Genomic DNA, 12,157 nt, shown 5'->3' with positions numbered 1-12,157 from the left:
GCACGATTCCCACCTTGGGTTTCTCCAGAACACTGGAGGAACAGCACTTCCTCCCAAAGCATCTTCTCTGACAGTGTGTTCTGTCCACACCACCAGTGTGTCTGCAGCTGTGCCAGCCCCCAGTGCCAGGTCCACTCATCTCTTCGCAGGAAGAATTGCGTTTTCCCTAGCTCCAAATTCGTGCAGGAGTAGCTCCCCTGCAGAAGCTATTTCCAGCTGCATAGTTACGCTGCCCTCTGCTGGCAAGCAAGACAAATCAGCAGATGCTAGGTCAGCCTCCACTTGGAAACAGCCGGGTATTCCCTCACCGGGGCTCTCCCTCGCGGTTCAGCAGGTGCTGGAGCAGTGGGAGCGCTCGTGGAGGCCGCTTGCTAGTGTTTTGTTGTATACCTGTGTTCAGACTTGGCCTAGACAATAGGGCGATTCAACCGCCAGCAGCAGCTCTGCGCTCGTACTGCATTATAATTATTCCCAGTAAAGCTGCACCTGCATACAATCAAAGGTAAACTCCTGAAGCTCCTAGAAAAGAAGGGTGTAGGTATTGGTATGCTACCTTTCTCTGCTTTCTCCTCCACGTGTCCAAGACTTGCCAAAGCAAATATAGCCAGTAATCTAGATTGCACTAATTACTGCATGGTGCTGCCTTGCTCCTCTGCTGTACTGAGTTTCCTTGTGTGAAGCCTCCCACTGCCCATTAAGGTCATTTGGAAAAGCACTCTTTGGAGACAGAAAAGAAGCCTTTACATTCCCTGGTCTCAGGTGGTGTGGCTTACAAAGACACAGAGCAGCTGCTGGGCTTGGGGGCAACAGAAGCACGAGGGGAGAAGAAAGCAGTTACAAAACAAGTCCTGCTTCGTTTTTTGTAAATATTGGCATTGTGGCATCGCAGCCTAGCCTTTCCTTACAACCACAAAATGAAATAGCTACTTATTGCTTCAATGGTAATTAATCTGCAGCTTGGCCTCCACAGCCCTGAACACTGTCTACCCCAGCCATTGTGCCCCAGCTTGACAAGATTAGTTGTTTCCTAGGGAACTTCTGTTTCCCTTGCTTCTTTGGGAGCCTCCTTGCTCCTGCTGTCCATAAAATGCTGTAGCGTGGGCTACTAAGAGCTGCTAACCCTATAAAGCTTACAGTGGCCTTAAGCTGAGTGGATTCAACCCATGCTGGAGCTATTTTTACATTAATCCCCTAACAGCTGCTGAGTCTATACCACAGCCCCACCTGGAGCAGGAGGGGGAGGGGTTACATATTTATTGTAAGTTATTTTATTTATTAACGTGCTTGCTAACTGCACTTTCTCTCCCAGCCATCAGTGACTGTGATAGCCTGGCAATAAAGCAAGCTGCCTAAGGCCACTGCTGTGTCCAGGTTCTCTTCTGTGTGGCCCAGCAGCTCCTCAGGGCGCTGGCTGAGCCATGGCCTGGTGGGAGTGGTACTGGCAGGCCCCACTCCCCCAACCCTGGGCAGCACTGCCAGCCCTGGAGTCCCAGCCCCACTGTGCATCCTTATGGTGCAACCACGCCAGGACAGCGGGATCAAGGCCACAGGCAGCCTGACCCCCGGCCCTGCCCAGCATCCTGGGACAGCGGAACATCCATGTTCAGCAGTAGGGGAAGGTGCCACTCCCACCCCAGCCCTGCCGACACTCAGCCCTGCCAGCTGGGCAGAAGGGCCAAACTGTTCACAGGGGCTGCCAGCAGAAACTCCAGAGCAAACAGTCCCAGCCTCTCTTTTTGCTAGTATTTTGCACGTAACCAGGTCCTCCCCCCATACACCTTTTTCTTAGTACCCAGTCCTCAAGAGCATAGTCCAAGGAAGAGAAAAACAGGATCTTGTTAAAACCAAGAGGGCTGTCCACTTGGAGGCAAGAGCCAAGCTGAACAGGACTAAAATGACAGTCCTCACTCACTGCTGCACTTCAGAAGTTCACATCGTGGTAAAGTCAGGCTCACACCTTTGACCTTGATCCAAAGCTAGGCAACAAAATAACCAAGGATCCAGTAAACCTCTTTACAGTACTTCTTTACCTGGGCCTTTTTTGCAGATTATATAAGTGGAAGCTAAAAAAATAATCTTTGCTTTGTTTGATTTTTTTTCTCCCACATCCATATACGCTGGTTTACAAGACAGTAAAAAGGATTATCCCATGGTAAAAGTCAAACCCTGCAAATACAGTGGACTCCACAGCACTGTGGATTGGGAGCACTGAGCAGAACAAAAAAAACCAGTCACGTCTGTGGGAACCAAGTAACACAATGGTCAGAAAAATAGCATTCCCCTTTCCTTTGTCACTTGGTGAGCTAAGGTATGGGCCAAGGACAGGAGCCTTGATGAAGGTAGCCCAGGAGTTCCTGTCATATCTTTTACAGCAGTGAGGTTAACCCTGTAGGAAGGCTTGTCACCACTGGCTAGCAGATAGCAGTGGGTACAAGGGCACACTGAATTTTAATAGAGTAGAATCCAGAAATATTTGGAAAGCATCCTGGGCCCAGCCATGTCCTGACCCTCTGCTTACCTTCTCCCCTTCCCACCCACCCCAGACAAACTAAGACGATCCTGCAGAGTTTACTCCAGGAAAAGGTGGCATAAGTGCCTCTTGCTGGCTTCCCTTTGGGTTGCAGTCCCTGGGTCATCAATATGAGCCATAACGATCCTGGGGAGGAAACACACCGAGAAACCACGCTACAACACTTCACACAAACTCTAGAGACAGGTAAAAAGGTCTTGGGGTGTTTGGAATTGGAATGCAGAGGTTACCTAGACAGGACAACATGCAAAAGCAGGAAGTAAAATGCCCTTAACTTCTTAAATTCTGCCAGGGATTTGTGGGAAAAGGTACATCTGATATAACAAGGTGTCCTGTGTCCAGCAGGAAAGTAACGCTGGCCAAGTAGCCTTCAATGGCCACCTGGAATTGCTCGGCTGTTGTAGTGTAGTCATCAGCTACAAAAGACAGGTCTCACTGGGACTTCCCATGTAATTTGAGAAGACAATAATTCCAGTAGGAGGCAGGCTACGGTGCAAGTCCCTGAGCATAACAATAGCCTGTCTGAAAGTTCCATTAGCATAACCTCACCTGGAGGGAGTTCATCACCCCGTTGGCGAGGACAGCCATCTTGCCAGCAACTGATTTCACTCCTTGCTTGAACTGTGCAATGTCGGCGGCAGGCAGGACGTTTCCGATTGACACACCACCTGTGAGAAGCAGCAGGAGTGAGGCTGGAGTCCCCCAGCTCCAGAGAGCACCCTGACCACCTCTCCAGTCTCACCCGCTTCCACAGCTCACTGAGAGCTAACAAACCTGAGTGCGTGTTCTCAGCCTCTCCAAACAGGTCTGCAGAGCTGATGGCGCTGCTGCCCGAGAGCTGCTGCAGTCGGGATCTGGCTTCGTACTGCAGCGGAAAACAAAACAAGATGGTTATAAAGGAAGAGAACAAAGGACCTGAGAAACAGGAGGAGATAAAGCCAGAGCTGTACCAGCTTAAGCACTGCAGGATGCATCTACCTCAGCATCTGCCTCCCGCCCGAAGAACATATCTGACGAGATAGCTTTAGCCCCTGCAAACTTCTGTCGAGCTTCATTGGATTCCACAACGGATGTCCTGTTCTCTGTCTCCCGCCTACTGGTGGGTCTGAGAAAACAAGAGAGGAGACCTCTCATCTTAAGCTCACCATCACAGAAAAGGAGCTGACTTCTCTCTCAGACCCCACCTGATCCATGGACAGCAACAAATCCTCAAGTGCTAGCTACCCAACTGAGGACAGCCACCACCTGATGACTGTAAGGGCTGTATCAAGCAGAGACACAACAGACAAAGATGTGCCCAATCTTCCTTCACTGAAGGCCCTTTTTCCTGGGCTTGACCATGCAGGTTATCTTCTGCAGCACGAGGCTCCCATCATAACACAGCAGCATCTTTCCTCACAGCTCCTAGATCTATCCCTTTGACCCCCACACAAGGCAAGTACAGTAACAGTGCCAAACACTTTACCTGTCTGAAATTGGCTGAATATTGGAAATGGTCGCCTCAGGTTCCTCTTCTTTGTCCATACCCCATGAAGAGTCCGTTTCCCATCGTGAGCCAAATGCATCTTCGAATGAGAAGGGACTGTATTTGTACCTATGTACCAAGGAATAGGTAATTTAGACCAGATATTAAATTCAGGAGTAAGCCAAAGAATACATTGAAGGTAAGTCTTACTTGGGAGGTCCAGATGTGAAGCCTCCAGCATCTTCAAACAAGTCCAATTGTGATCGGGAAGATTTTGCAGCCACTGGTGTCTCCTGCTCAATTACTTGCATCTCAGACATCACCGAATGTGAAACAGAACTAGCACAACAAACAAGCAGTCAGGGTCAATGAGTGTGACAGCACCCAGCCCCAAACCTTCAAATGCAGGGCAAGCGCCCTGAGCCTTGAGAGAGAACTGTGGGAGACCATCTCCTTTCACCACTCATCTAGCTTATTCTGGCTCCTTCAGAAACCTTGAGCCACTTTCTTAAGGGAAGTATTCTACAGGGGAGTATCTGTCAAGTAGCAGGGCTCTAAGGCTAGATACTGACAGGCCACACACCTTTGGAAAAGCTCTAATAAGAGCTACAGTCTCTGAACAGAGTGCCTGTTCCTTCTGGGGCCTGAAGCATTTTCAGACATAATCCAGTGCATAAACACTTTAAATCAGCTCCTTATCTGACAAAAGCAGCAAACTACTGCCTTCAGGAAACCTTTCCAGATCAGGGTGCTTCCAAGGCACCCGTCTGTCCTATGCCATTCGCAGCCAAGTACCTTCTGGACACCAAGCCCATGCCCAGTCTCTCTGCTTGTTCACGCTTCTTCCCTTCAAGGTTCTGAAGTTTCTTCTCTTCCTTCTTCCGATCGAGCTGCAGTTCCTGGTAAGCCAGTCGCATTGAGGTGACTCTAAAGGAAAGATCTGTGGTGGGTACCAGTTCATTACTCTTCCCCCACGTCCATGCTGTGGAGGCACAAGGGGGACAGTAACCTTGACAACCCATCAAAACACCTATTTCCACAACAGCTCTGCCAAAGCATGTTGATATGTCAGACACACGGTGTAAATTCTGGGGTTGTCCTATGGAGGGATAAGAGTTGGACTCAATGATACTTGTGGACCCCTTCCAACTTAGGTGATTCTGTGAAAAATCCCTGTGTAGAAGCTATTGCTTGTCTTCCCACCTCACTCCCACTGTGATTCAACCCCTGGCTAATCATGATTGTAAGCACTGTCACCCACCCCAACCCCAAACTGAACGCCCCATCCAGTTCAGACTTTGCCTTTTTCAGTCCTTTCCAAAGGTCAGCAAAACCACAAAATACTTCCATATCTGCTCCTTACATTCTTCCAGAGGTGCTAATTTGAATAAAATATGGCACTGTAACTTGTGCCCTGCTGTAAAGACTATATTTGCATATAGCTTCTGCTCACCCTATTGCACAGCACGTTCCGTACTCACATTATGTCGTCCTAGGGTGACCAGCATTAAACTCATATTACTTCTGCCTTACGAGTGCAAGGTATTCAGCCCAAACAGGCACTTACATGGACTCCTCAGCTTGTTTCCTGGACTCCACTGCCTGCTGCTCCCTCAGCTGCTCTGCCACCTGGGCTTGCCGCTCAATCTCACTGAAGCTCTGGCTGCTCACTTTCTGGGCTCCAAGACCTTTTTTTGCACCCAACTTGAAAAACAAAACAAAAAATATTGCAGTTTCTTTACTCTAGATTTTTCATCATAGAAAACCAGAATCCTACTCCTTGCTGCACTGATCAGGCCTTCAGTCTCCCTGTGTAGTCACAAGCTACAGACACAGTACAGTTTGCAACAGCGTTCACTGAAGAGTTAACATTGCAGTGGATCACGCCAAGAGACACTTTAGACTATAACGAGTAATTATCCAAAGCCTAATTGTTTTTATCTGTTAATATACAAGCTATCTTTCAAAATAAGCAGTGATATAATCAGAGCTTACCCTTCCCTAAATGGATCTCTTAGCACACATCTTGGCTAAGGGCAGAAAGGGCCAGGGAAAGGACAGCAGTAATATGAGACACCTACCTCCTCTCCATAAAACAAGAGCTCAGACATACCCCTTTCTTGGCAGCTCCTGGCTTCTTCTTTCCAATGAGGGAGGATTTAAGTTCTGCAAACGAAGGGAAGCAGCAAATAAGCAGAAATTAGTTAATTTAAGAAGCCAAAATTAGTCAGCAGCCCACAACATCTACCACAGCCCTGTTGCTAAACAGTCCAGGGCACACCATGCAGCTTCACATCAGAAACCTAAGTGACTTCACCCATCCGAGAAAGACACACTTAAAAACTCCACAATTGCAGGGTGGTGGCCTAGAGAAGTATGTCCATGACGGGGGAAACTAAAGTGAATTAAGTCCTTCAAATAGCTCCTCCGGGTGTCATGCAGTTGGTAACCCTATCCAGTAAGGATCAGGGTAATTAGAGAAAGACTAGATTTATTCCATACATAAATCTAAGAAGATGTAGCTTCAGAGCTATATGAAGGGTCAGTGTCTCACCAATGCCTTAGGGACAAAGAGACAAGAACCCTAAAGTCAAGTTTACACGAACATTCCAATGACAAAATGGATCTGAAGTGCAGTGAGCTGTAAAAGCAACAGGTTCCCCAACACCTTGCACCAGGAACCTGTCACACAAAGGGCATGAAGCATGTCACACTCATAAAACCAGCCGAGGTACAGCCAAGCAGCAGATGCCTGGGGAAAAGTGTAAGAACAAAGCAAACTACCCAGGACATGATCCCAGCTTGCAACATGTAGATCCAAATTTTTTTTATCACCCTTGTTGGGATTTTCTTCCACAGAAGTATCTCCTTACTTTCTACACCAATGTGACTTTTGTCAACTCATACTTTAGATCCCTCTTTCATCTTTTCTAGTCTTACCTGAATTTTTTGGAATGGAGGGATTCAAAACATCCACACTATCCAAGATTGTTTTCAGCTAGCTATTTGGGGTTGTTTGCGTTTTCTGTCAGGTAACATTACTGACAGAATTAATATCAGAAATCACAATAGGATCCCTTTCCAGAGAAGCAATAGCTGGTTTAGATCCCAATACGTTACATGTAAGCTTTGGCTTATTCTCTCCCTCAAAGCACAGGAAGCTACAGTTAAAGGCAGAATCCCAGAAGGGGCAGCAGAGTTGTCACAAGCAGCCAGCACAGGCCAGCTGTTAGCCAGTTACCTCTGGCAGGAGCAGGCCCTTGTGTTGATAGATACATGGACATGTCTGAGGAAGAGACATAAAACACGGGGAATCAACTGATGCTTGAGGACGCAGACTCTCCACCCAGGACGAACCCACTTGGGCTAGGAGCACACTTTCAGTAAGAAAAGAAGCTCCAGGGAGACGCGCTGTGAGCAGCCAGGACAGCAGTGGTAGGGGAGAATCAGACACAAATCCCTATTACTCAAACTAAAATTTAATTTGTCTCTTCAAAGCTTCTGGGGGAAGGAAAAAGAAAGCCAAACCAAAAAACAGACACCATAGTTATGTGGCCTTGATCAGCCAAGTTCTAGATATGCAAATGCCAAGTTTTGTCCAAAGCTCAAAAATGAAAACAAGCCTTGGGAAGGCAACAGCTTTGAACTCGACCATCCAAAGGAGGAGGAATCCTCCAGTAAACTGTGGCTTCCTTTTGGGGTTTAGAGGGATCCTCAGTAATGACGCCACAAGAAGATATGGTCTTTAGATGTTCTGGAAATTAATTCATCAGTTCCAGCTCCACTGACCTTACTATTTATACAGTATATACTTATACAGTAGGTTTAAGAGCAAGACTGATCTGAGAGAGAGTGAAAAGTCTTACTTACCTAAAGGAGCTTTAGGAGATGTGCTCAACAAGTCAATAGAAGGACCCTGGCTGGAATCTGTGGGCCCAAAACCAGAAGAGAACATTAATCACAGAGATTCTCAACCTCCTTTTCAGAGTGCTTGCAGTTCCACTACATCTCTTTTACCTCCTCTGCCTCCACCCCAAACAAGCTAAGTTACAGTCTGAAACATGCAATTCCCAAGCACGATGACTTTATGCCTCCACAGAGGAAGTTATTCCCTCAACAGTGTTCTTAACGCACTGAAAGCACACACTCTACAGGCGAATGCAAAAAGCTGTTTCAAATTACAGCTGTGCTCCCAGATTCTTGGTTTCCTTGTCATTCATCCTAGAAACAGTTCCTTGCCTTACATTCATAGATCATTTCCAGACCCACCAAATTTGAGGGATAGAAAAGTCTTTAAACAGATAATTATGTCTGGGAGCAGGGAAACGGGGCAGCTAACCCCTAGCACAGTATTGTGTGCATTTCAGGAAAAGCAGAGAACTCATTCCAAACTTGGCAGTGTTTATAGAAGTCTGTACTCATTTAACTAAACATCACAGAGCTTCTGCTCCTTCAAGCCTGAACTAAACAAAAAGCTCAGCCCTTCCAACCATGGTCCAGAATTGCACGCTCCTGGAAACGAAGTCAGGTTCTTGAGAAAATGATTCAGCAGGGAACTCACTTGACACTTCACTGCCTTCGGATGACTTTGCTGCTTTCTCCACCTCCAGGGAAGACTGTGCAGGATTCTGGCTGGCATCCGCTACATCCCAGGCACTGGAAGACTGCAAGGAAATACTCATTCCATTTTTTTCAGAAGATGAATGAACCAAACAACCCTGTACTTACTTCAGGCTTAGTGACCTATGTTCAGTTTTAAGCCAAAGGAAATGTGTTCCAAACTCCAGACTATGCCTTCATTGAAGACAAAAGAACATACGGACAAGTCCGTATTGCCCTAAGAGGAGCAAAAATTAAAAGGAAAAAAAGGGAAACTAGGTGAACGGAAGGCCAGGAGGAATGACAGCATCACACAATAGCAGTATGAGAGTTGGCTACTGCAAAGACCTCCTAGGCTGGGGAGATGAGCTTAAATCTGGAAGCGCCAATGAGCTTCCCCTGGAAAATTAAATAATCCTGACTTCTGTTGTTTTTACTGCCATGCAGCCAATTCTCACATTACTCTCTATTCACCTGAGAAAGTCCACCTAGCATTATGCAAACAATTGCCCAAATCCACTTTACCCGGGTCTAAGCGCTGAAAAATTGACCAATACAGAAGTTTAAAGTAACAGCCAGTTCTTGCTTTAACTGTAAATAGAGACTAGCTTTAACTGTAAATAGAGACTAACCACTAACAGAACACACACAGTATTTTCCAGGGAGTGGCGAGTAGCTCCGAGTATTCCTTAAAGATAAAGATGGTCTCAAAAACAAAGGTCAGGGATATAACAGGCCCCACGAGGGACTGTTCAGATCCACAACAATGTCCCAGGCTGATGTCTGATTCTTAGTTCTTCTGTGTTACTGCTGAATACGTATACAATTTAAAGTCCTGCCAGACTAAGTCGGGGCTGCTTCTAGGTGAACAGCTGGCTATTTGAGAGCTGTTAAGGCTGTCTGGTTTAGACAGTTCTCACCTGTGTGTGCTCTGTGAAGAAATCGGCATCACTCTTGTCAGGCGAGTGCCCAGGGGCTCCACTCAATCCATCTATAAGCAGCTGAAGAGAGAAGAGGGAAAAAAGGAGGTATCCTACAAGACTCAGCATCCAGCACTACACATCTACCAGGATAGAGCTGCTCAGACTTACATCAGTGCCGTACTTGGCCATGGCAGCACTTGCCAGCTGCCGGATCTTCTCCCTGTACATCTGGGCAGCTCGACTATTATACTTAGCGTTGGCATCTGTGGTAGTACAGCCGTGCTGGCGGAAGAAAGCAGTCTGAAGAAAGAAGAATATCTAGTCTCCTGATTGCCAGATCACACCCAAGCAAGCATGAGACAAACTCAACAGAAAAAGGCAACTTCCCAGAGACAAGGAATGATATACTGAGCACACAGCATGAACCAACCATTCGTTGATCAACTTACTCCAAGAAGTCTAACTCCAGGTCTCAAAGGCCTAAGAAAACCACCCCTGTCTTCCACAGGAGGATGTTTCTGCATCACAATGCCAAGCATGAGCATTTAAACTGATCAGTGTTACTAACCCCTTTTGTTTAAGGGGACCATACCTCTCATTTAAATGAGACTTAAGGAAATGACAGATCTGCATGTCAGAAAACAAAGCATTCGAAGGTCACGGTCTGAATTCCAAGCACACCTGATGAACACCTTCCCTCATTACACATTCTGGTGGGTACCCAGAAAGCCACACAGGAAAAAGACAAGAAACAGAGGAAGTAGATTAGCAAGAGGGATAGCAAGCAAAATGCCTACAGAGGCCCCTCACCGCATTGGCATTGCTGCCCACTTGCATACACCTCAGCTGGAACCAGTTCCAGTTAGAATCCAACTCTGTGGACCTGCGTGAGAACCAATTAATATTAATAACATGCAATCATACCATATCAAAAAATAAGCTCTAAGCTACAATAGTGAGTTATCCCACTCCTATCCCAGAGTACAGCAAGGTAAAGGCAGAAAGAACATCTTGATAAATTCTTTGCTCACCTAAGAAATAAATTTGGACTTTCAAAGTGAGGAAAACAGTGCAGTTTCAGCTTTGCACCAAGTAAGAGTCCAAGTTTAGAGGACTTCTCAGTTGTATCACTTGCTAAGAGGGCAGAGCTTGAGCTAGAAAAGCACAGCCAACAACTTTTGTTCTCCATGTGATCTCACCACAACAGGAAAGACTCTTATTCAGCCCATCCCACAGATTAGGCCAGAACACATGACAAAGCAACTGAGAAAACAAGCAAGTGAGATGACAGAGCGTGCCTCATACCAGTTATTCAGCTTATCCCTGAATAAGTAAAGGTCACAGTTCCATCACTTGAAATGTAAATTTTTTAAAGTATTGAAAATAAGAACAAATAGGCTGAAAATCTAACATCATCTTCCCCCCAGGCTAATACAGAAAAGATTAATTTTCTTCACAATGAGGGTAGTGAAGCACTGGCACAGGTTGCCCAGGGAAGCTGTGGCTGCCTCCTCCCTGAAGGTGTTCAAAGCCAGGTTGGATGGGGCCTTGGGCAGCCTGATCCAGCGGGAGGTGTCCCTGCCCACGGCAGGGGGGTTGGAACGGGATGATCTTTAAGGTCCCTTCCAACACAAACTATTCTATGATTCTACGATCCCTCTTTTTGCCTTGCTCAGCGAGGCTTACTGGCCCAAGGAACCCTTCCCCGCCGCTGCTGCGCCGGCGAGAGTCTCGGCCCTCCCGGGCTCCCCAGCAGCGCAGCCCGCGTTTCTGCAAGGTCAGCGAAAGCCAGGTCCCCCCGGCCTTGCTCCCGGGGCTCCGCCGGCCCCGAGGCGACTGCACCACAGAATCACAGAATCACAGAATCACAGAATAACCAGGTTGGAAGAGACCCACCGGATCACCGAGTCCAACCGTTCCTACCAAACACTAAACCATATCCCTCAGCAACCATATCACCGACGCTCCCCGGCCCTCCCCCGCGGCCCCGCGCACCGGATGAAGCTGAGGTGGACGCCGAGGGACCGGTGGACACCAGAGCAGTCGATGCACAGGAACACCCCGTAGGTGACGCTGGCCCAACTCGGGTTCTTGGCGCCGCAGTCGAAGCACGCCTGGAGCGGAGGCAGAGGCGCGGCTGGGCTCAGGCGGCGGCCCCGAGGCCCCTCCGCCCCTAGCGCCTCCCCGCGACCCCCACCCCGGCCCCGCTACCTTGTTCGCCGGCGCCGCGCGGAGCCGCTTAAAGAGCGCCTGAATCTCCGCCTTGCTGGGCTCCGCCGCCATGATCTCTCCTTCCCAGGCGCCGCCGCGGCAACGGAAGCCGGGAGGGCGCGGGGCCGCGCAGTGACACGCCCCCTTCCGTTGGGACACGCCCCCTCCCGTTGGGACACGCCCCCGTCGGCCACCCCGCCCAATCAGGACACAGCCCCGCCCTAAGGCCCCGCCCCTTCTCCAGACCACGCCCCTCGCCAGGCTACGTGTGTCTGCGTGTCTAGGCCACGCCCCCAACCGCCCACGCCCTTGTCCCAGCGGGCCACGTCCCCTTCCCAGCAGACCACACCCCACCAGGCCACGCCCATCTCTAGACCACGCCCCATAGCAGAGCCGTGCCCCCTCCGGGCCACACCCACTTCACAGGCC

At 48.5% G+C, this 12,157-nt stretch overlaps 1 protein-coding gene across 2 annotated transcripts; it reads right to left on the bottom strand.

Moving 5' to 3' along the window:
• Window positions 1-1,817: 1,817 nt before the first annotated feature.
• Window positions 1,818-11,852, bottom strand: ARFGAP2 (ARF GTPase activating protein 2). Of its 2 annotated transcripts, XM_069858081.1 has the most exons (17): window positions 11,729-11,852; window positions 11,513-11,631; window positions 10,328-10,400; window positions 9,686-9,817; window positions 9,515-9,595; window positions 8,557-8,659; window positions 7,866-7,922; window positions 7,237-7,281; window positions 6,109-6,161; window positions 5,563-5,699; window positions 4,791-4,922; window positions 4,206-4,334; window positions 3,996-4,124; window positions 3,509-3,635; window positions 3,305-3,395; window positions 3,080-3,198; window positions 1,818-2,656 (listed from the first exon to the last, which is right to left on the bottom strand). In XM_069858081.1, exons 1-17 carry the CDS (start codon window positions 11,798-11,800, stop codon window positions 2,636-2,638), a joined length of 1,620 nt encoding a protein of 539 aa, XP_069714182.1. In that variant the 5' UTR covers window positions 11,801-11,852; the 3' UTR covers window positions 1,818-2,635. The 2 variants fall into 2 exon arrangements, with proteins under 2 accessions (XP_069714182.1, XP_069714183.1); XM_069858082.1 differs by lacking the exon at window positions 7,237-7,281.
• Between the last annotated feature and the right edge of the window lie 305 nt (window positions 11,853-12,157).

Source organism: Phaenicophaeus curvirostris, chromosome 5 (assembly GCF_032191515.1).
Source record: "Phaenicophaeus curvirostris isolate KB17595 chromosome 5, BPBGC_Pcur_1.0, whole genome shotgun sequence".
Classification (NCBI taxonomy): Eukaryota; Metazoa; Chordata; class Aves; order Cuculiformes; family Cuculidae; genus Phaenicophaeus; species Phaenicophaeus curvirostris.
The sequence above is the reverse complement of the archived record's forward strand: the minus strand, read 5'-3'. Positions and strand labels throughout refer to the sequence as shown.